This window comes from Aspergillus brunneoviolaceus (genome assembly GCF_003184695.1).
Source record: "Aspergillus brunneoviolaceus CBS 621.78 unplaced genomic scaffold BO95scaffold_62, whole genome shotgun sequence".
Lineage (NCBI taxonomy): Eukaryota > Fungi > Ascomycota > Eurotiomycetes > Eurotiales > Aspergillaceae > Aspergillus > Aspergillus brunneoviolaceus.
Window position 1 is genome coordinate 250,881 of NW_020290792.1, and position 21,355 is coordinate 272,235.

A 21,355-nucleotide genomic window follows, 5' to 3' on the forward strand; every position below is an offset into this window, starting at 1 on the left:
CCCACACAAAACGTCAGCGCTGAACAACTACATCAAACCCGAGCACTCAAGAGAGACGCGCAAATCCATCACGGAGGGAGCGGAGAAACGCCCCCCCCGGGGGTTTCCAGATTAGGGAAGAAAAGAATAATGCCGCAATCCTTTTCCACCTCCCTCTAATCCTCCTGCTCATATGTGCTGGTGCAGCATGTATACTGGTCTCGATGGTAGCATTACTGGAAAGAGTCTATCCCCGATATGCGGCCTTCTCCGGAAACATACCTGAAGTCCTAGAAAGTTTTAACCACAAGGGAACTAAAGGCAGAAATCGCGCAGCACCCATAGCACCCTATCACAATGAAAGGGCTTCATCTCTCCTTGTCCTGCCCCCCGCCTTCCCCATTCGTATGGAATTTTTTTATTAGGGTAAAACCGGGCCGTTTCACCATGGACGGCCACTTGTCTCTATTGGGGTATGCTCGACTGCATGTCCGTTGTTGAGGGCTGTGGGTGGACCGGGGGTCCTTACGTGTTCTGCATCTCGATGGCCGATGATAGGAGGGTCGTTGGGAAGAGTGGGAGGACAAATGCTTAATCAGTCAAGGTGTAGAACCCGATGTTGTTGGCCCGACTGTCTATCTTTGCTTTTGCTTTTTCGTTTATTCTTCGATGCTGGTCTCAATACTAGGTAGATTGGCCATAGCTTCATATTGCTGCAGACAACCAAGCTATGCTTCTGGGCGGGGAGGAGGGTCTAAATCGTCCAGGCGTGTTTTGTCTTCTTCCTCTGGTTTTTTTTTCTCTCTTTCTTTCTTTTTTCTAATTTTATTTTATTTTCCCTCGCTGCTTCTCTCCTGCCCAATCCCGATTGGTTGGGAGCGCATTGCAGACGAGTGGGCTTGTCGACCATAAGGCAGCCAGGGTAGTATCAATCTACTAGTAGACCACAATCAGTTTAGCGGTGTCAATCCGCTTTTCTCCATCTAGACTGCCACGAGACCACGCTGTGGCTTTTCTCCACCGTCGACGGCGACACCAAGAGTGGATTCCTCATCGGCTCCAAATTAAACCGATCCGTGTTCTTCGGGGACTTTCTGATGAGCAGCGGATCACGAGCAATCTATCTACAGTGATCTCTGAGAAGAAATAAAGGAGAAAAGACCCTGAGCCTCCGGAGGGGCAGTGGATGGTGGATAAACACCGCGTAGTACGATGAACGTTCAGCATGGAGCCTGCACGAAGCCTCAGGATGGATTCGGGTGGCGCTCGACCGTTTCGGAAAGGAGGGGGGAAAAAGCGTCTCTTTCCGAGATGCACCCACAGGTACAGTGCGTAGACTACTGGGCTGGGCACTGGGCAAGGCAACGGTCGTGATTCAAGGAACACCTGGAGGAATCCATTGAGGTAAAGGCGATCTAATTGTCTTCTGATTGGAGGAGGGAACCCTACTCGGACAATGGCGTTCCTTGACTGTTGGGCGATTGGCACAGACCTGAAAAACCGGCGGTGACTGGGTAGGGTAGGGTAGGGTAAGGTAGAGAGTAGGGGTAGGGTTCAGGCAGGAACAATTCCGAACTAATGGATAAAGCCGTCATTGGGACTTGACAGCCTTGCGCTCACTGGCTTGGAGACTGGGAAGGGTCTAGCCTGACCGAGGTATTGTTGCGGCGCATTTGAACAGTGGTACTGTACTCTCCAGTCACGGTCTATAACTGGGCAAGTACGGAGTACTGGACGTACCTATTGTCGGTCGGGTGGGCCACCAGGGAGGCTGTCATTGGAGTATTAGGAAATTCTTCAGTCTCGGAGAATTTCGTTTCGCATGGCCTAGCTGCCATCATTTAACTCAACTCGCATGTCTTAGGTCCCTGCAGGAGCCAAAACACCTGTAACTTACAGGTGCCAACTAAAGTGCGTCCGTCTATCAACGCTATGGCAGTTGGACCGTGTCCAGAGCGGAGGCAGCGAAAGAGAGCAAAAGAGCAAAAGAGCGAAAGAGGAAGAGAGGGAGAGAGGGAGAGAGGGGGAATAGATCGACGAGGGGACCAATGAGAAATGAATCCGGTCAAAGTGCCTACGCAGTGTCGTGCCAAGTGTGATGATCAGATAAAGATAGGGAGAACTGGTTGGCCTCAAGAGATAGATTGAGGCGAACCGGTTTCAAGTTAAGCAAGGGAGGACGTGGGAAAATGTGTGGGATTGTGGATGATGTGGATGATGTGGATGATGTGGAAGGAGTGGAAGAAGAGGAAGCGGCGACACTTACTCTCACTGCAGAGCACACACACACACACACACACACACACACAATGCCACTAGACTAAGGTGGGATCAGCACAGCTTCGCTTACGTGTATATCCGCTGCCCGATCCCGCTAGCGACGCAGAAATGGACCAAAAGAGAAATATCCACGCTTCCCTCCGCCAGTACCTGGCATCTATCCTTGGGGCTCATGATTATCATGCTCAATTCAGTAAATGGGGTCCAGCATTGTTTGGTTGATGAGCAAGACGATACCATATATTGCTCAAGTGCCTCCTGAGTCCTGACGTTCTTGTAGTGGCGGAAGAGGAGTACAGTAACTTAGGAGTGAGTATAGTAGTGTAGACGTTGTCCCGGGAGTTTCTATGGTCTCCCGTACTGTGGATCTAAAAATAGTAAAGCACACAGTGGCATCATCGGAGCCACCACCATCACCACCACCGCTGTCGTTACTGAGACCTCCAAAGCGTGCGTACGTACCTCTCGCTCCATCGCCAGTAGCAGGGCCCTCAGCTCGGTTCCAGCTTATGATCGCAAAACAGACTAAGGATGGATCCGACCGACTCATCCATGACTATTGCCAGAGATGATGATTAGGGAGGTTTCAGAAGGACCCTGAGCAATTGCCGGTGAATACGGTCCTAATCTACCCCAACCCGCCCTTTGAGGAACAATGCCTCCAGTCGTCTACTGTACAGTCTCCATACACCTGCAGCTTCTGATAGATATATGTACCCTTTCTACGGAGCAACACTCCGCAGGGGTCGCGCTTGTTTTGTCCTGTGGAAACCAGATCTGATCGCTAGTGTGAACTGGCACAGTGTCGCTCCAATCTCGACTCCATCGTGATATGCAGATATCCTGCACTACCCTGGTCTGTCATCCTGGCTTGATGCAAGTCTGATTCCTTACCGACCACGGCCGTCAGCCCAGTCCGGCCCAGCCCACTGGCCACACTAGAAGAATGCAGATATGATCCTTAATCAAACCGGGGGCCAAAAAGGGGCCCACCGCCTTGTGACAGATCTGGTCTGCCCACCGACAGGAGCGGAGTCTATTTCCTGCAACAGTAGGGGGAGGCTATCCTGACACTCCGAAGTAGTAACGATGGGGAGCATTGAGACATGGAAAAACCGATGCGATGGGGGGGGGGGGGCGAGAGCATTTGCTAAATATCACCTAGTTCTGTTGGAAGGAGGAAATTATGGTGCGGATTTCGAGCGACAATGGGAGAATGGGAAATTGGAGAAAAGAAAGAGGCGTCGGAGGAGAAACCAGAAACGAAAACGAGACTAAGGATGAATCTACCCATCTGCCCACCATCTGCTCATCCTCATTAACGGACAGCAACCGAAAGCACCAGTGGGAGAGCCGGAAAGGTGGCAGCCAGGATGACGGAGAAAATGATGGGATCATTGGGATGGGATGAAGAGGGTGGCTCACCAATCAACGGGGTAAAGGCCCCCAGTTGATGACGAGTCCCGACCTCCAGAAGGGCTTCGAGAAGCTCAGCAAACTTCGAGGCCTGTGTTTCATGTCCACGCTAATCCCACCTGGGTTAAGGTGGGATAAGGTGGTCACCGCCAAGTCATGCCTCTAAAGGGCAAGTCCCTGAGAGCTACGCTCCAGGCTGCACCACTGCACTGCACTGCACTGCACTGCACTAGAGCACCTCCAGGGCATAACTCTGTGATTGGGTTCGTCAAAGAGATTTCAAGTTGCTGCCCCACCTCCAAACCCACCCATTTGGCTATCCAATGGAACGCTTTATCCTCAACCCTGGGTCCCAACGAGGGAGTTAAATTTAAAACCACGCTCAATGGGCAAGACCCGGGATCCAGATTCCCCAGTTCTTCACATCATGAATTCATTGACAGCTGAGGTCGCGGATAACTCATGCTATGCACACTGTACTCTGTAAGTTATCGACTGAGTGACCTTTTTCTCTTCTCTTCTCCTCTGTTCTCGGCTCTCTCTCTCTCTCTCCCTTTCTCTTTCTGTCGCGCTCTCAGCGATCTATCATCTTCTCCTTTCCCTATCTCTCATCCAGTAGGTCAGCAAGGCCAAGATCCCCATCACCTACCTATGCTCGTCATGAGGTGTTCCCAAGAGCCCCAGGGCTTATCCTTCCACCTTCTCCCCTCCCCACTTTCTGTCGCTCCTCTTTTTGACTCGTTTTCCCATCTCTTACTTTCATCTCCACCTCTCACTAAGCCTCTTCCGGCTGTCTGTCACAGCTTCCGTCTCCTTGTGACCACGGGTGCGTGTGGTTTGGGATGAACCAGCTGGAGAGAGGCAGAGGGTCAGGGGTAAAACGGTCTTCTGCCATCATTCGACTTCAATGGTATGATCGGTCGTCCCTGATCCTGCCACAGGGGAGGAGGAATCAGCTTCCCAGCATCACTATCGGGACCTGCACACACCTGCAGTCATCATCGGATATGTCCCTGGCTAATCTACACACCTCCGACGCCAGGAACCAGATGTTGAACCCTGTCGCTCCCTATCATTCCTTCTCCTGATCCAATCTGGGAATCAGTTAGGTACAATCCACCGCCACATTCCGGGCCACTGTAATGATCCCTGTCGCCCGCTGAAGTAACTGTAGTCGGATGAACGCGTTCGATCGGGCAAAGCGTCGAGGCTGATTGCTGATCAGAGGTTGCTGGAGGAGCTGACTGCTTGCTGCCCCAGTCGGAATCTCCGATGGGGAGGCGAAAAGTGCCAGTGAGGTAAGCATCATCACCATCATCATAATCATTATTCATCGTGGTGGTGGTTGGTAGTGTCGTAGTAGTCTCTTCGTACCTAGACTAGTTTTGCAAGGAACACGATGCGAAAAGTAAAACACTCGAGGAAGGTGTTTCACCCTGGAGTTAGCATAGGATGCCCACCCGAGGCCAGGTTTAGTCCTCTTGTTCCATGGCTTTGCTTCAGCACTGACAGTACCTTATTAGCGATCTCACACAAGATTGGGTAATGGATATTGTGTGCGAATAAAACCGCTCATTTTAGGTTACTTTGCTACTCAGTACTTCGTCATCTTCTGCCTTTTCCCCCTCTCTCCTTTAGTGAGCACTGAGCAAGTAGGTATCTGGAACTACAGTACGTATGTACGTATCTGCGACTGAGTGATTATGATGTTGATTTTCTCCCTACCCACCCTGATCTTTTTCCCATTCTTCACGTTAGTTCGAGTTGGGACGAAAATAAGAATCGCAGATATTATTTTTTTTTTGTTTTACTTCGTTTTTTTTCTTTTTTTCTATGAATTTTTTCCCCTTGTACTTTTCCTTTTCTTTTAATTTTTCCCCTTCCCACTGACTGTCGGTTCATCATAAACTTTCGACACTCTGATGCGATTGTCCTAATAGTGTTTCCTGTTATTCACATTTTATACTTTTACCTTGTGTTTTGGCTTTCAACACCCCTTTTCCTTGGGTATCTGCCCTATCGTTCACTCTGGCATCGATCGAGAATACCCTCTCTACAGAGACCAGCCAGATCCTCTGCATTGTCGGCACTTCAGCTGGCTGAACCTTAGCAGAGGAGTTAGAAGACCAAGCGAAACGAGCTCTCCCAGAAGGGAAAGTGATCCTAAGCAATCGCAGGAAATAAAATCAACCAGATAAATTAAAAGTCCCGAGATCCATCCTAGATCCCGAGCGAAACCACGATACTACGACTCCTACGGAGGGAGTTCTCCGTATTTCCTCTGGACTGTTTTGCTTGACTACTATTACTCCTACTACACTGACTTACTTCACTTGACTTCGCTTCATCATTCACACCACTCCTACTACTACGACTACTACCACTTTGCGACTGGCCGATTCAACTTCCACCACTCTCTTTCCTTCTTTCCTTCTGTCCCTCTTCCTCTCCCTCTCTCTCTCTCCCTCTCTCACTTTCTTCCTCTCTTCACCTCCTTCTCCTCCTCTTTCTTATTCCCCTCGTCTTAATCCTTTCACCCCTCACCGTTTCTCTCTCCTCCCCCCCCCTCTTCCTCCCCGCTCTGGGGTTAATTATCCCATCCTTCATTATCACCACTAATCATCCCGCACGATCAACTATTTTTCATCAACTGACATCTTTCACCCCCCGTGTCTCCTGCCTCACTTCGTTCCTTACACTTCTTTGATTACCTGCAGCTCCAGTGTTCCATCCAGACTACATACTTTAATTATTTTAATATTTCAGGGCGGATCCCTGGTTCCCTCCGCCATCTCAATTTATCTGGGCTGGGCCGAAATTTATCCTTTGCGACACCCTCCTTCCTTCCCCCCCCCGCTAATACATTGCGACAAGGAAGCTTGGCCAAAAATCGGTGGACAATAATCTCGAAGACTACGAATCTTAATCCAGGTCTCACTTGTGGTGCTTGCGCCCCGGTCCGCTCAAGTCGCGTGAAACCGACCCTGTCTCTCTCCTGGACTGTGGTTTTGTGGTTGTGTGGTTCTGTGTGTGTGGGTGTGGCATTAGACGGTGCCTGCTGCGGACAAAGTGTGGAGTCCCACTGCTGAAACGAGGCCATTCGCAATACGTACCACGATAACAACCGTGATCACCGTTAGACTCCCATCTCGCCTCCCCCACCCACTCCTGGCTTTTCTTGCGACAAATTCACTTCCAGTGTCTGTCGCATTGACTTGACGCCTGCTTATCGAGACTCCAACAATCTGTTACACCTCTATATCCTCTTCGCGCGTCGGGGATCTACTTCCGCCATCTCACTTGACTCCACCATCTCGACCTTCGGCTCTCTGCGATTAATGCAGCTACTGCCTCAGATCTCCATCGTACCGTCTATCTACCTTTGCTGGGGCTATGCCCGCACTCGTTCAGAACATCAACCCCTCTCCGATACCACAAGGCGCGATCATGGAATCATCCGCTGCAGATAAGAAACGCAACAAGCTTGGATATCATCGTACCTCTGTCGCATGCGGTAAGCTCAGCTCTCCTCCACCTTCTGTGTGTCCATCAAAGCCGTTGAACTCATCACCATCCAAGTGCACTGTCGACGACGGAAAATCCGATGCCTTCTCGCCGCGGATGATACTCAGGGACGATGCGAGAACTGCATCCGACTGCGAAAAGAGTGCCAATTCTTTCCCGTTGACCAGCAGCCTCCCATCGAGAAGAAATCACGCCCGAGTTCCCGATTGGAAACGGCATCGACAGATCCCTCGACAGCCTCGTCATCGCCTCCAACTCTCACTGGCGACCAAACAGAAGCTTACTTCCCTTACCAATCAATGGCACTGGGTGCGAACCCAGACGTAGCGGGGTTCAACGCCGCTGTCTTCCCCGGCAATCCGATGGCGACTTTTGCTCCTGGTTTGTGGATCTCTCGTGAAGGGGTGGGTCGATGAACTAACGCACTTACAGAGCGCAGTGTTCCTTCTTCTGAATTCGCGCCGCATCCGTCTATCGACTCGTCTACTGTCGCCTGGGATGAGTTTACAACGATCCCCGATCAACAAATGCTAGCGTCCATGGCCGCGGGCAAGAACATGATGAACGTACCTGCCAATGTCTGGGCGCCTGCGCCGGGTCAAATGGCCCCAATGCCGACCGCGTCCCCTTTACCGGCCACCCCGACAGTCCCGTCGCAAAACCCAGCGCTCAATGCTGCACCCACGTACGCAATGCAACCCGATGGATCGGTGTGGCAGGTTGCTCCCGCGCGATCAATGACGTTCCCTGCGCAACCGACCGACATGACTGCGCCTTATCCCAACCCTGCTCAATTTATGCAGCCGCTCCCCGCGGATCTCAAACGCAGAATGACCAGCCCGGCGCAGTCGTTCCCGGGCGTTCCGACGAACCCCCAGAGTCCTCCTTCCGCCGATCTTCAAGGGACACCGGTATCTGTGTCCTACCCTGGCCAGCCAGGGACGATGGGATATCCTGGTTGGCAGGATGTCAACGCCATGTCTCCCATGAGCGTGGTGCAGTACCCTATGTACGCTGGCGATCCTGTGCAACAAGCCGGCTTTGGTAGTCCTCCGCCGATGGGACATCCAGGTCCAGGACAATCCCCGCAATGACGAAGCAGCCGATGATGGGCAATTACGAAACATTCCCAACCAGAACTTTCCAAACTCTACAGTGGCATAATACCCCGGGCGACGCATTGCATACTTTTCGTTTCTTCTCCGTCTGATACCAACCATGCATACAGCTTTACAATACCAGGCTGCTTGTTAGCGGGCGCATAGGATCTTGGGCGGTACATTTATTTCGATTCGACCCACGAGACCCCATTTTCTTCTATTTGACGATTGTTTCTCCCCTGTCCTCCTTGCTGCTGGACAGAAGTTTCATCTACTTACCATTTTCCCCCACCTCAGCTTCCTCTTCGAGTGTTCATATTTAGCGTTGGATATCCATGGCGTGCGTCACGAGCTATGTGTTAAGTCACCAGCGGGACGGGTGTCTGATTATCTTTTGATATTTTGTTGTCTGTTTGCTTTCGGCGTTCAGTGGATCTTGGGCTCAGCCGTCTTGGACCCGGATCGGTGGGTTGGGATCTGTCAGGACGGGATGACCGATAGACTGTTGTTCGACATGAAGATCATGGAACATAGAGGCGTCCTACCATTCTGCACCGGCTCGACATACTACCTAGCCACTTACTTTGTTCGTGTTGTTGTTTTCTTCCGTTTTGGTTTTGATTCCCCGAATAGATGGATTGGGTGGCTGGCTGGCTGGTTGAGGGCAGAGGGGTTTACTGTATTTGACTCGCGGGCATTTAGACTAATGTTGATACGTTCTTCTTGTGCATGGGTATACTGTAGACTGAGGCAAGTGATGTTTGATATGAGAATTGACTCTACTTCCCAGTATCCAGTATCCCGGTTATGACCTCCATCCTCCTCTTCTCACTTTGGCCTCTGTAGGTTGAGACAACGAGAAAGCATAGATACCTCCACAAACCAGCCTCGAAAAGACAACCACAGGGGATAGAGAACGTGAGAAAGGAGAGACAGGAGAATTAGGGTGATTCTAGAAAGTGTACGCACCCATCGCCAGTCGTCTGCGTGGTACTGCACTCGCCCCAGTCCCATTTCTGTCGAACTCCCACCTCTTGCAGATCACGACAAAAATGAGTGCAAGCAATTTGGCCGAAAGAAGACTTCAAGCCATCTGCATTTCAGATACCGGCGGAAAGTCTTCGCCTCCTTCGCAGGCATATTCCCCCGCGGACCACGGAGGAAAACAAAGTACATAACTTCAAGGCAGTGATGGTACAGTCCCCCCTGCAGGGGAATATTCTTTTCGTCTGTTGTACGATGCCTGGATCCTAACAATGAAAGGGATGGCTACCTAACTGGAACAATGGAAGCGCAAATCCCAGAGGGGAGCGAGTTAGATGATACCAGGTAGGAACCGTATAGAAGGTATAAAACAGGACAAACACCGACGACACGTGCCCGTCAGTTCCAGGTAAGCCATCAAAGCAGTGACCGTACCTTCGCCTTCCATCATTTCCATCATTTCCACACCTACACCATCGCCAGAAACCTCCTTCATCGAACCAGACACAAGCACAAGAGACAAACCCTCAGATCATATTCATAATCATATTCATTAACATCCTCATCATCCTCCCCCATCAAAACCAATAAGACCTACACATCCACCAACTCCTCCAGCGTCGCCTCTAGAAACGCTCGCTGCTCCCCCAACGCCCCCCGAATCGCATCGACATCGAAGCAGCGCCGCGCGTGCTGCTCCCGCAGCCTCTTCAGCTGCACGCGCAGCCGCTCCTCCAGGTTCTCCATCCGGTACAGCGCATACTGGCTGTACAGCTCGGGCAGCTCGCTGATGCCCCGCAGACTGGTCAGCACGGTCTCGTCCTTGACAAGGGGGTTCCGGGGCCGGAACGCGGTCACCATGCTGATGCGCTCGCGGCCGCCGATGGCCTTCAGCGCTTGGTGCTCGATGTACCGGCCTTGCATTACGACGGCTGTGCCCTATCCCGGAATGAAGGTTAGCAAGGGGTTGGGGAGAAATGAGGAGAGGGTTAAAGAGATAGATGCATTGATTGGGACAGGTGATAGTTAAGGGGGGGGGGGGGGGAGCGAGAGCAGCGACGCACCATCAGCGGTCCCCGGAATTTCAACACCTCCCCGTTGGCCGTCTTCACGGCGGTCTCGCCGCCGACCATCCCTTCGCAGTCGGAGAGCATCGTCACACATACGAAGGGGTAGCTGTCGTGGTGCCAGGCGAAGGCGGGCACGCTGTCATCATCGTCGTCTGAGTCGGCGGTGGAGGACTTTGTCGACTCGACGACGGCGTCGTTGACAGAGACGTTAACGTGGCCTACGTCGACGTCCATCGCGGGCACGAGCTCGATCCCCGCGACGCGGGAGATGGTGGCCAGGAGCTCGGGGCTGTGCCAGGCGTTGAAGATGAAGGGGGCTCGTCTTGCAACTCGGCTTAGCCTCTTTCTCAGGGGTTGACAAATTTCACACCAAAGGATTCTTACTGTGGCCCGTATCCTCGGATCATGTTCGTCGCAAAGCTGGAGGCATACTGGCAGTCACGGAGCACAGGCTCGCTGAAGATTTCAGCTCGGATCTGCTGAACCGCTTCTGGCGTGAAGAGGGGGAAGGGCTCCGAGAGTGCAGTCGGCGAGATCCCCGCGCCTTCGAAGCCCAGGTCCTTCATCATGAAGACCTTTCCGGGTGTGGCAGTCGCCAGGTGCTTGGTGGCGTCGAAGTCCACTTTTTCGACGGCGCGCGCTCGCTCGATGATGGACTCGGGAATCTGTTTAGTGGGTCGTGTGGCGCGCAAGGTGGTTGAGGCGACCACGGTGGGTGGCGCGACGGGAGCCTGGATGGCAATGGGGGCTTGCACGGCGGCGGCGGCCATGATGAGTATCGATGTTGGAGGCTTTTGGTGATTGAGAGTGGAGATGGATCTGTCGTTGATGTTGTCGATGGTCCATGATTGAAGAGGCCTTTATACCAGCATCACCACTCTGTGCTCACCAGTATATCCCACCACGACGTGGAAGATAGTCCACAAACGTTCAACAATCCGCTGTGGTCTAAGTGGAGGATATACATGTTCGATGGATGTATACTCTGGACCAGACGGCGCGTGGGAGTACCGAAAAAGGATAGGAATCCGGGGCTCCATGCCTCAGGAGGCAAACAATCCTCGCTCGAATCAAGAGAGAGCTCGCGATGCATGAGTAATTGATCATCCGATCTCTGTCCGACTGGCTAACGAGTATAAGATACATCCGCAGGGCTGCCCTCCAGCTGAAAATCGTGTGCTGACGACCGAAATCTCTGCAAGGCCCTGACAGCTGTGGTCCTGTCTCCTTTGCCAATCCCTCGCCGGTGACGACACGCCACATGAACAAGGACCAATACTGGGCTCCAGCGACACATTCTTATCTCGCACTACGTGAGGGGCCAATTATGTCTGCTTACTCGGTATCTTAGTCTGCTCTGGGCCTGATAAGAGGCCTCGATAACCCTCACGATCGATGCTTTGAGCGCACAGTGTGGCAAAAACATTGACAGCAGTCCATCAATGGCCAATGAACTCCAGCTCAAGCCCGATATGCTTATTCCATGACAGTGCACATCGGGATCAGCCTGGAAGAGATTGCTCGCTTTGGTGTTTCGTTGCGATTCATGACAGATTGAAATTGGATTCCCCGGCCGGGTAGAGATAAGCTAGCGCTATAAAGGGCTTTGTACCCCATACAATACGTACCTGTACGGATTCCCCCAACCTGTCATTTTCAACCGTCCCCGCCCACCATGACACCCCCCATGCAACATCGTCCTGTAGACGAGGAGAAAGGCAAATCGGCCGCCCAAAGCGACGTGTATGCTACCGTTTCCGACGTTGAACCCGGATCCATTATCCCGCCAGATGCCCATGGATTACAGCGTCGCCTGGATAACCGACAGATTCAGCTGATTGCGATTGGGGGCTCGATTGGGACTGCGGTGTTCGTGAGCATCGGCACCGCCCTCACCAAATCCGGCCCGGGCAGTCTCCTGCTCGCGTACATCATCTACAGCTGCATGCTCTCGCTGGTGAACAACTGCATTGCCGAGATGTCCACGTACATGCCCGTTGGAGGGGGATTTATCCGTCTGGCCGGCCGGTGGGTGGACGACGCCTTCGGGTTCATGGCCGGGTGGAACTTCTTCTTCTACGAAGCGCTGCTAATCCCCTTTGAAATCACGGCGCTGACCGAGGTGCTGGCTTTCTGGAGCGATCATATCCCCACCGCGGCCATCTGCGTGGCGTGTATTGTACTATATGCGTAAGCCACTTCCTTCCCATACGCGACCCCCTGATTAGGAAACACAAAAGCCCTCAGAAGACTCGCCTTACTCACATCTCCTTCGCAGGTCCCTTAACGTCCTCGCAGTCCGAGCCTACGGAGAGGCGGAATTCTGGCTCTCCGGCGGCAAGGTGATCCTGTTTTTTGTCTTGTTTCTGTTCACCTTCATCACCATGGTGGGCGGCAACCCGCAGGGCGATGCGTACGGGTTCCGCTACTGGAATACCCCGGGCGCGTTCGCAACGCATCTGGCGACGGGGGCGCTGGGCCGGTTCGAAGGGTTTCTGGCGGCGCTGTGGGCGGCGTCATTCGCCTGCGTGGGACCGGAGTACATCTCGATGGTGGCGGCGGAGAGCAAGCACCCGCGGCGGTACATCAAGAACGCGTTCAAGACAGTGTACTGGCGGTTCGGGGTGTTCTTCATCGGGAGCGCGCTCTGCGTCGGGGTGGTGGTGGCGTACAACGACGCAAACCTGGTGGCGATCACGACGGGGGCGTCGGCGGGGGCGGGGTCGGCGTCGGCGTCGCCGTACGTGATCGCCATGGGCAACCTGGGGGTCAGCGTGCTGCCGCACATCGTCAACGCGCTGCTCGTGACCAGCATCTTCTCGGCGGGCAACACGTACACCTACACGGCGACGCGGGTGCTGCACGGCCTGGCCGTCGAGGGCCGCGCCCCGCGCATCTTCCGGCGCTGCACGCGCCACGGCGTCCCCATCTACTGCTTCGGCGTCGTGATGCTGTTCCCTTTCTTGTCCTTCCTGCAGCTCTCCAACAACACCGCCACTGTGCTGAGCTGGATCATCAACCTGACCACCTCCGCCGGCGTGATTAACTACATCGTCATGACCACGACGTACATCTGCTTCTACCGCGCGTGTCAGGCCCAGGGCTTCGATCGCGCCCAGCTGCCCTATCGCGGATGGTTCCAGCCCTGGAGCGCGTACATCGGCTTGGTCTGGATGGTCTGTGTCGTGACGTGCTACGGCTACAGCAGCTTCATGCCCTGGAGCGCGGCGGACTTTGTCACCTACTATACGATGGTGATCGTGGCGCCCGCGCTGTTCCTGGGGTGGAAGTTGTTGAAGCAGACCAAGTTCGTCCGGCCGGAGGAGGCGGATCTGGTCTGGGAGGCGCCGGCCATTACGGCGTATGAGGCGGAGTTGGAGGTCACGCAGCCCGCGGTGGGATTCTGGGAGGAGATGCTGCAGTCTCTGCGGGGGCTTTTGGTCTGGAAGGACAAGATAAGTGAGTGATCCAAATCAGGAATGAAAACCCAGCCGAAGGCTGTTTGAAAAGTGCAGTGCCGTGCAGTACAGCTGGAAATGCGGGGTAAAATCGGCCGCTTATTTTTAGCTTGCCTTGTTGGAGTACTGTACATCTGTAGATAGCGATAGCAAATCCCACCAAAAGCGACAATCCTCCATCACGCCTTATCTAGGCTACTAGACTAGTGACTAGTGATATCACACATAACACCCCACCCCTCCACAGCCAAAGCACAATAAAGGCGAGAGGGGCGGGGGGGATTCCTTTCCCTATATGTCTTAACACGAGAAACTCTCCTGGGCTCCTTCGCCTCCCTTCCCTTTCTCCCCCCTCCCCCCCAAGCATCTACAATCAACCAACCCGAATCGAATAAGCAAATGGAAATCACAAACCCCGACTTACCACCAAATTGGCCAACGCAAACACAGATACAACCACCCTCAAAAGGGAAAAATAAACGCCGAGCTCCGAAATCCCGCACGGGATGTGAGAGTTGTAAGAAGCGACGGGTGCGTTCTCGCCTTTTTTCTTTTTTGCTTCTTTTTTCTTTTTGCCTGGCAGGTGCATGAGGGATGGTACTGGATGCTGAGGGGGAATACAGCGACGATGCGATGAGAGCAAGCCTGCTTGTTATGAGTGTCAGCGGCGGGGGCAGACGTGTCCCGGGTATACTCGGCCGTTTATACGGTGGGGGGATGAGGGGGAAAAGAGGAGGAAGAGGGTTGCTGGGGCTGGGGAAATTGGGAGGGGGGATGGGGCTGTGGCTGTGACTATGGCTACGACTTTGCCTCTGGCTGAGGATGAGGATGACTTTGGGGACTCTGGTCCGGGGACGCAGGGCGAGAGACTTCCTTTGACTGGAGAGCTGGAGGGAGAAGAAGAAGAAGGGATTGATGCTCAGGCGAACCCCGTTGACTTGGATATCGGGCTTCTCACGGAGATGGACGGAGGTAGTCTGGCTGACCTTCTACCGGCACCAACTCCTCAGGCGCTGCACAATGCCCTCGCTCTACCAGGCCTGTCGTCTGCCGGCACCCCAAACCAGATAGACAACCTGGAGAATCTCCGGCGACGACTCACAGACACCTCCATACCCTCATTCCTCGTGCACCTCCCCGCCCTGCTGGTGGAATACTACTTTGACTACGTCTGCGCCATGTGGTCGTCGTTCGACTCGGACCTCAACCCCTTCCGCACCAACATCGCGCGCCTCTGGAGCCAGAACGCCCCCATCTACTACGCCATCCAGAGCATGGCCGCCGCCTCGCTGGCCGGCGACTTTCCCGGCATGCGCGCCGTGGGCGCCCAGATGCAGCGGCGGGCCATCCACGCCCTGCAGGAGGCGATGGCGGTGTCGCCGACGCTGAACGACGAGAATCTATTCTACGGCCTGTTGATGGTCGGGTCGACCACCGCGTGGCACAACGGGGGCGACCTGGGGTTGTCCTATCTCCAGGCCGCGCGGCGGTTCCTCGTGCGACAGAGCCGGAGCCACGGACACAAATCTCCCACATCATCCTCGAATTCGGAGGTCCTCACCCAACAGTATCCATTTTTCAAGCAGTGTCTATTATACTGGAACATGCTAGCCGCGTTCGTCGCGCAGGATATCTCGGATGTCGGGGCTGCTGACAGCGACGGCGACAGCGACCACCACCTACCGATCTACGTGGTCAACGGCCAACCCCTTCTACACCCGTGGACGGGGCCTCTCCCCACTGCTCTGCAGTATTTCTATCAGATCGCACGCCTCATTCGGTCTGCGCGCCACGCGCCACCCATCAGCCTGACCACTTCCCCAGAAACCCAGCAAACAAACCCACTCCCCTACGACGACGCCATCCACTCAACTCCCCACGCGAAAGCCCAAACCCTCGAAACCGAGCTCCTCACCTTCGACGTCGATGGCATAGGCCACCACCTCCCGACAGGCGACACCAACACCCCGTCGAACCACTTCACCATCCTCGCCGACGCCTACCGCTGCGTCGCCCTGCTGCAGATCTACCACGCCTTCCCGGCCATCCTCGTCTCGAGACTCCACTCTCAGCAAGACGTCCACATACCCGAGCATCTGGCTCTGCCCATCCTCTCCTCGGGAATGACCCCCCGCCAATTCCGACGGCACCTCGCCCTCCACATCATCGCCTTACTAGAAACCCTCCCCGTCACCTCAGGGACGAGGGTAATGCAGCCCGTCCTCCTGGCCGCGACGGCGGGGAGTCTGGTTTTCTCGAGAGGAACACCGCTAGGCGTGGCGGCGGACGCGTGGGCGCCGTTCGACGCCGTGGATGTGGAGATTGCGCAGGCGCGGCGGCGCGTGAGCGCGCGGCTGGCGGATCTCACGCGGATTCTGCCGCGGCCGCCGCTGGAGCGGGTGGGGGATTTGGTGCGCGAGGTGTGGAGGCGGGCGGATGATGCGGGTGCTTGTGGGGGGGAGGAGGGGGGTGGAGGTCAGGAGGATCCGGAGGAGGCTTTTTGGTTAGATGTTATGATGGAGAGAAGGTTGGAGACTATTATGGGGTAGCATGTCTGCTTGGCTCTTGGATGGGAAGTGGGGATGTTGTGGAGGGCACTGCTATGGGTTAGTGGAGATAGGGATAGATTGTGAGGGGGGTGGCGTGGCGATATGATGAATGATCCTTAGGGTAGAATTTCTACAGTAGACTGTACTGTACTCACTTCTGTGAGGATCTTGGGTCTATAAACTGCCCCTCAGATGATGTGACGACCCCCAAAGCACTGTACTTCAAACATACCCCTTGACAAAGAAATAATCAACACCCCCTTAAAAGCACTTGTCTACCCTCCATCCCATTCCCACATCTAGCTTGTCTTGTACACCTCACTCCAGACCCCAAACCCGAACCCAGAAGAACAACATCAATACCAGAATCCACCCCAGTCAAGCCCCGGCAGCGCGTTCCTTACCGAATCAGGCAATCCAACCCGCCCCCGACCTGCCCTGCCCTAGTCTGATTCCGGATCAGTGGACGGTATATATCTAGCCGGCAAAAAAGACAACAGTAAGAGCAAACTAACGCTGTAGCTAAAATTGTATGCAGCTTATCAACACGCACGGAGTGAGCGATACCCACCACGGTAACTAGTGCTTCTACTAAGTGGTAATACCTGGGTGCAGTCCGAGGTCTGTGTCCCGGCCGTGGGTTTGAGGGCCCGAACGGGAAAAGAGTTCCCCTTTCCTGGGTCTGCGTAGGAGACTGAATGAATGGTGGGAGGGGAGAATGTGTTTGGTGATAAATCCATGGACGGGGCTGCATTGCTTTTGAATATGTCAATTCGACCATGTTGCATGGATTTGGGATGGGTTGATTCGTAGTGAGAATTTTACTGTATAGTATAGTGGAGAAGGAAGGGCATGCAGTTTATTTGAACTGTGAGAATCACAATACCTCGAGCAGAAAGGCGCATCAAGTCTTACTATAGTATTCGCCACTACGTCAATAAGCTGGAACCGCAATAAACACCCCCACCAGAAAAGAAGACAAGCGAAAAGAAACTACAACACCGCCCTCCCCATCCCCCTCCCCCTCCCCCTCAAGGCCTGCACCACCTCCTCCGCCCCCTTCTCCCCCGACCACAACGCCCCCTCCATATACCCCTTCCAGACGGCACTATACTCCGTCCCCACGAAATGCACATTCCCCACCGCCCGCCCATACACCTCGTCGTACCGCGCCAAATGCCCCGGCGCCGTGATCGGCGCCAACGCGCCCCGACTATACCGCTCATGCTGCCAGATCTGATCGAACATCTCGATCGGGCGCCACACCTCGGACGTGTCGTCCTGCCCAAACACCCGGGCCAGCTGCTTCAGCACCGCCGCCCGCCGCTCGTGCGGCAGCAGCCGGCTCCACTGCCTCCCTGGGTTCCCGTTCACGAAGCACGTCAGCGAGAAGTGCCGCTTCTCGTCGACAGAGGTGTCCCGCGCCAAGATGACGGGCCCCGCGTAGCTGGCGAAGTACCCGTTGAAGTGCTGGGCGCGCCACCAGGGCGTGTCGTAGCAGATGATGGCCTTGTTGTAGTCGCCGAGGATGGTGGTGTCGGTGACGGTGCGGACGGCGGGGGGAAGCGGGGGCGTGATTGTGAGCTCTTTGTACATGGTGCTGGGGAGGGAGAGGATGAGCTTGCGGGCCGTGTAGACTTTCTTATCGGATGTAGTGACGGTGACGGTGACGTGGGAGGCGTGGTCGTGGATGGCCTGTACGGGGGTCGAGAGGTGGATGTTTTGGTGGCCGATCAGGGCTGCCAGGCGGGTGGCGATTGTTTGGGCGCCTTTGCAGGTGGGCTGATGTTAGCTGGTGTACGTCTCGTTGGGATAGGTCTTTGGGGATGGGCTCACCATCCTGAAAGCGCAAATACTGTCCCCCCGACGCGTCGTCCGCACGGACAGCCAACAGTCCCCGGTTGCGACGACAGTAGTCGATAAACCACCCCGCCGACTCCTCGCTGGCCTCCACCCCGTGCATCACCTGCGCCCACAGGTTCACCATCTGGACCACCCTGGGCAGCGCCCCGAGGTTGCGCACGTACTCCTCCAACGTGATGCTGTCGTCCTCGACGGAGACGGGCCCCGGTTTGAGCGATTCGGCCTGGATGTGGTCGCGGACGGACTCCAGGCTCTTCTTCTCGTCCTCGCTGAACTGTTTCGCCCCCCCAGCTTGTCAGCATCTCATCCCAATAGGGTGAAACGAGAAGGTCACGCACCTCCGGCGTCACGCCGAACGGAAATAGAAACCGCTCCTCCCCGCTCGGCTCCATCACCGCCTGGCCCGCCAGCCGCTGCTGCACGACCTTCATCCCGAACCGCTGCGCATACGCCCACACCCGCGGCTGCAGGGTGTCGTTGATCCAGGCGGCGCCGAGCTCGACGCAGCCCCGTCCCGAGGCCAGCGGCACGCTCCAGACCTTGCCGCCGACGCGGTCGCGGGCTTCGAGAACGAGAACTGAGAGCCCGGCTTGCTGGGCGGAGTAGGCCGCTTGGAGGCCGCTGAAGCCGGCGCCAATGACGATCACGTCGTACATGATGGGGTTCTGCCAGTAAAGGGTCAGTAAAGGGGGGAAGTTTTGGGGCTGGGAAGGTGGTTTGGATGAGAGCTAGGCTGGGGAGCTTCATATATATGTGTTACAATATTGCATGGTATGATTTGTAGCAATGGTAGCAGCGGAAAGTTGGCCAAGAGAGGAAGGTACCCTTCCTGGCCGGGGCACGGGGAGCTCTCATTGTCATCTCCCGATCTGGCTTAGGGCTGGCTCTCATGGTTTTTGCCGGATCGGGAGGGCACTCACATGACTGCAGGGTGCAGTGCAGCATGCATTGGGGGTTTTCTTGCTGCCGTGTGTCCTGCAACAGTGAGCACAGCCAGTTCTATGCAATGGGCAAAGACCTTTCGCTTTCTGCATCAGACTTTGCTGTTGCGTACTATCTCAGTAACTATCGACTATCTTTACGCCCGCTCGCCCGCTTCCGTGCCAAGACTCGGTATACTATGGTGTGAGTCCCATATCTCGCAATGTGTTTTCCAATTATTGATAACAATGCCAATTTGGGACCCGAAAATAACCAGAGCAAGGAGAGTCAAGATTTTCACTCAAACGTCTCCCCAAATATAAGGGTGGAGCAGACTGCAGAGGACGCCGCCGCGACCTCAGGCAAACATTGCAAACATGATGGTCTAGCTTAAGAACGCATAACTTTCTTGACTTGAATGAAGGCAGCACCACCCATAACCATCACCTGGTGCAACAGAGATGATATCGCCAGACAAAACCATCACGAAGTATCAACAATATAACACCAGATGTTGGCCAAGAGATAATTAGAGCAGCGTGATCGAAAGCCGTCTTCGCACGGGTAAAGTACTGTACCACCGGCCCGAGAAGGGAATAGTATATTCCCACGCTCACCACACCCAGCCATCACCAACGCCACTCCAAATACTCTTCACCCCTCAAACCTTCCTACTAATCATCACAGCATCCTAGAACAAAACAAAGTCAGCAACACCACACCCTCAATCTCACGATCAAAGGTAAACAAACCTCCTGCCCATTGACCAAAGTATAAGGCAACGTCCGACTCTCATATCGCACCACCCTCCCCTCGACCTCATGCACCGCCTGCTCCATCCACCGCGCATACGCCCGCGCCCCCTCCATCCCCACATTATCCGCCACGACCAGCGCGCCCTCCCTCAACAGCCCCAAGTGTTCGGCGACCAGCAAATCTGGAAGATACAGCTCCCCCCAATGATCGACAAACAGCAGATCTACCGCTGTGTTGCCCCCAAGTTCCCGTGCCACCCGGGCCAACGACTCCTTCGCCTCGCCCACAAGCACCCGCACCAGATCCCCCAGCCCCGCGAAGTCGATCAGCGATTGCGCTACCGCCGCGTACGCGGCGTTGCTCTCGAGGCTGTAGTACCGTGCTGCGATGCCGGGGGTGGTGGTGGTGGTGGTGCGGCGCAGCTCGTCGGCGAACTGGATGGCGGAGTAGCCGATGTAGCCGCCTAGCTCGACTATCGTGCGCGGGGAGGAGGAGCGGATGAGATCGACGATGGGCTGGCTGCGTTCGGGGCCGATGGTCATCATGCAGTGGTTGTGGGCGGTGGCCCAGTTGTCGATTTCCGTGAGGATGGCGGTGGGGTTGTTGCGGAGGTGGGCGGCGGCGGGGTGATGGAGGAGGTGGGCTTGGAGGGCTTGTTCGCGGCCGTCCTTTGGGGGTATTAGTTCTGGGTAAACGGGGTGGGAGTGGGGTGGACGTACGCCGTGCCAGATGGTTGGGAGGGATTGGGTGGTCATTGTTGGTGTTGATCAGGATTGTTGGGAATGGTTGGATGGTGAGGTTGGAATCTGATGGTTGGCGATCATGAAGGGAACTGGTCTTTATACTTGCTATACTGTGGCTGCCTCTCTATGGAATTGATCTTATCAGATCAAAAGCGCTGTCTCCGAGGCATAGACCGAGATGCGGGGATACACTCGGCCTCGATTTTCTTAGGGCCGAGCTGCTGTAAAGCCGAGGATATGTCCGAGTTGGGCCGGCAGCGGAGGGAAGATCATCTTCGTTAGCTGCTGGATCTATTTCGATGGCTGTACCAGGCCGTACAAGCTAGATTAGAAAAGGATTTCAAGATGCTCGTGGGCTTCACTACTGCTAGTAGAGTTCTTGTGGGTGAGTCAAGCTTGTGAGTTTGAGTGTGGAGGAGGTCGACTTTCCTTCTATATAGCTCAATTTGGTCGACTTCCTATATAGCTCAAACTTGGCAATAAACTTCCCCCAAGACTCTGACATTCTGCATTTGGTGAACAAACAGAGTCGATACTACGTACTTAGAAAACATCACATAGCTTCAGCAAGCTGTCAAGAGCAACACCAGACTAGACCACCGAATCCACCTGTGCACCACCCAAACCCCCAGCTCCATCGCTTCCACCTCCGCCCACCCCCACAGTCCTCGGATATAACATCTCTCACCAACAATTCCAAAAGTTAACCCC

General features: G+C 54.8%; 8 protein-coding genes across 8 annotated transcripts; 5 read left to right on the forward strand and 3 right to left on the reverse strand.

Annotated features, from left to right (window-relative positions):
• The first annotated feature begins 3,684 nt into the window (after positions 1–3,684).
• On the forward strand, positions 3,685–4,570 carry BO95DRAFT_232631 (uncharacterized protein). The gene is made up of 2 exons (XM_025581280.1): positions 3,685–4,158; positions 4,479–4,570. Exon 1 carries the CDS (start codon positions 3,832–3,834, stop codon positions 4,120–4,122), a length of 291 nt encoding a protein of 96 aa, XP_025439250.1. The 5' UTR covers positions 3,685–3,831; the 3' UTR covers positions 4,123–4,158; positions 4,479–4,570.
• On the forward strand, positions 3,898–4,609 carry BO95DRAFT_232593 (uncharacterized protein). Its single transcript, XM_025581279.1, has one exon. It carries the CDS (start codon positions 4,138–4,140, stop codon positions 4,519–4,521), a length of 384 nt encoding a protein of 127 aa, XP_025439251.1. The 5' UTR covers positions 3,898–4,137; the 3' UTR covers positions 4,522–4,609.
• Positions 4,610–7,122: 2,513 nt separating this feature from the next.
• Positions 7,123–8,294, forward strand: BO95DRAFT_370272 (putative C6 finger domain protein; the record flags this gene model as incomplete). The annotated part of the gene is made up of 3 exons (XM_025582906.1): positions 7,123–7,189; positions 7,255–7,581; positions 7,633–8,294. 3 exons carry the CDS (start codon positions 7,123–7,125, stop codon positions 8,292–8,294), a joined length of 1,056 nt encoding a protein of 351 aa, XP_025439252.1.
• Positions 8,295–9,746: 1,452 nt separating this feature from the next.
• Positions 9,747–11,124, reverse strand: BO95DRAFT_516994 (uncharacterized protein; the record flags this gene model as incomplete). Its single annotated transcript, XM_025591862.1, has 3 exons — positions 9,747–10,223; positions 10,349–10,676; positions 10,739–11,124. 3 exons carry the CDS (start codon positions 11,122–11,124, stop codon positions 9,879–9,881), a joined length of 1,059 nt encoding a protein of 352 aa, XP_025439253.1. The 3' UTR covers positions 9,747–9,878.
• A 905-nt stretch (positions 11,125–12,029) lies between these two features.
• Positions 12,030–13,821, forward strand: BO95DRAFT_466675 (amino acid transporter; the record flags this gene model as incomplete). The annotated part of the gene is made up of 2 exons (XM_025589233.1): positions 12,030–12,544; positions 12,633–13,821. 2 exons carry the CDS (start codon positions 12,030–12,032, stop codon positions 13,819–13,821), a joined length of 1,704 nt encoding a protein of 567 aa, XP_025439254.1.
• Positions 13,822–14,061: 240 nt separating this feature from the next.
• On the forward strand, positions 14,062–16,589 carry BO95DRAFT_503821 (Zn(II)2Cys6 transcription factor). The gene is made up of 3 exons (XM_025591097.1): positions 14,062–14,343; positions 14,436–14,600; positions 14,700–16,589. The coding sequence occupies exons 1-3, from the start codon at positions 14,212–14,214 to the stop codon at positions 16,359–16,361; spliced, it is 1,959 nt and encodes a 652-aa protein (XP_025439255.1). The 5' UTR covers positions 14,062–14,211; the 3' UTR covers positions 16,362–16,589.
• Positions 16,590–17,354: 765 nt separating this feature from the next.
• BO95DRAFT_420289 (flavin monoamine oxidase family protein) lies at positions 17,355–19,307 on the reverse strand (the record flags this gene model as incomplete). Its single annotated transcript, XM_025584523.1, has 3 exons — positions 18,563–19,307; positions 18,198–18,498; positions 17,355–18,130 (listed from the first exon to the last, which is right to left on the reverse strand). Exons 1-3 carry the CDS (start codon positions 18,878–18,880, stop codon positions 17,355–17,357), a joined length of 1,395 nt encoding a protein of 464 aa, XP_025439256.1. The 5' UTR covers positions 18,881–19,307.
• Positions 19,308–19,981: 674 nt separating this feature from the next.
• On the reverse strand, positions 19,982–20,548 carry BO95DRAFT_319959 (O-methyltransferase; the record flags this gene model as incomplete). Its single annotated transcript, XM_025581780.1, has 1 exon — positions 19,982–20,548. A coding segment is annotated over one exon (567 nt), but the record flags the coding sequence as incomplete, so codon positions are not given.
• Between the last annotated feature and the right edge of the window lie 807 nt (positions 20,549–21,355).

What these genes read in the sequence shown, in the direction of transcription:
- BO95DRAFT_503821 (XM_025591097.1), top strand. Translation starts at nt 14,212, where the DNA reads ATGGAAATCACAAACCCCGACTTACCACCAAATTGGCCAACGCAAACA. An exon ending in AGAGTTGTAAGAAGCGACGG is followed by an intron (nt 14,344 to 14,435) that starts GTGCGTTCTCGC and finishes GGGGGAATACAG; the next exon opens with CGACGATGCGATGAGAGCAA. An exon ending in GGGGGGATGGGGCTGTGGCT is followed by an intron (nt 14,601 to 14,699) that starts GTGACTATGGCT and finishes TTGACTGGAGAG; the next exon opens with CTGGAGGGAGAAGAAGAAGA.
- BO95DRAFT_232631 (XM_025581280.1), top strand. Translation starts at nt 3,832, where the DNA reads ATGCCTCTAAAGGGCAAGTCCCTGAGAGCTACGCTCCAGGCTGCACCA.
- BO95DRAFT_232593 (XM_025581279.1), top strand. Translation starts at nt 4,138, where the DNA reads ATGCTATGCACACTGTACTCTGTAAGTTATCGACTGAGTGACCTTTTT.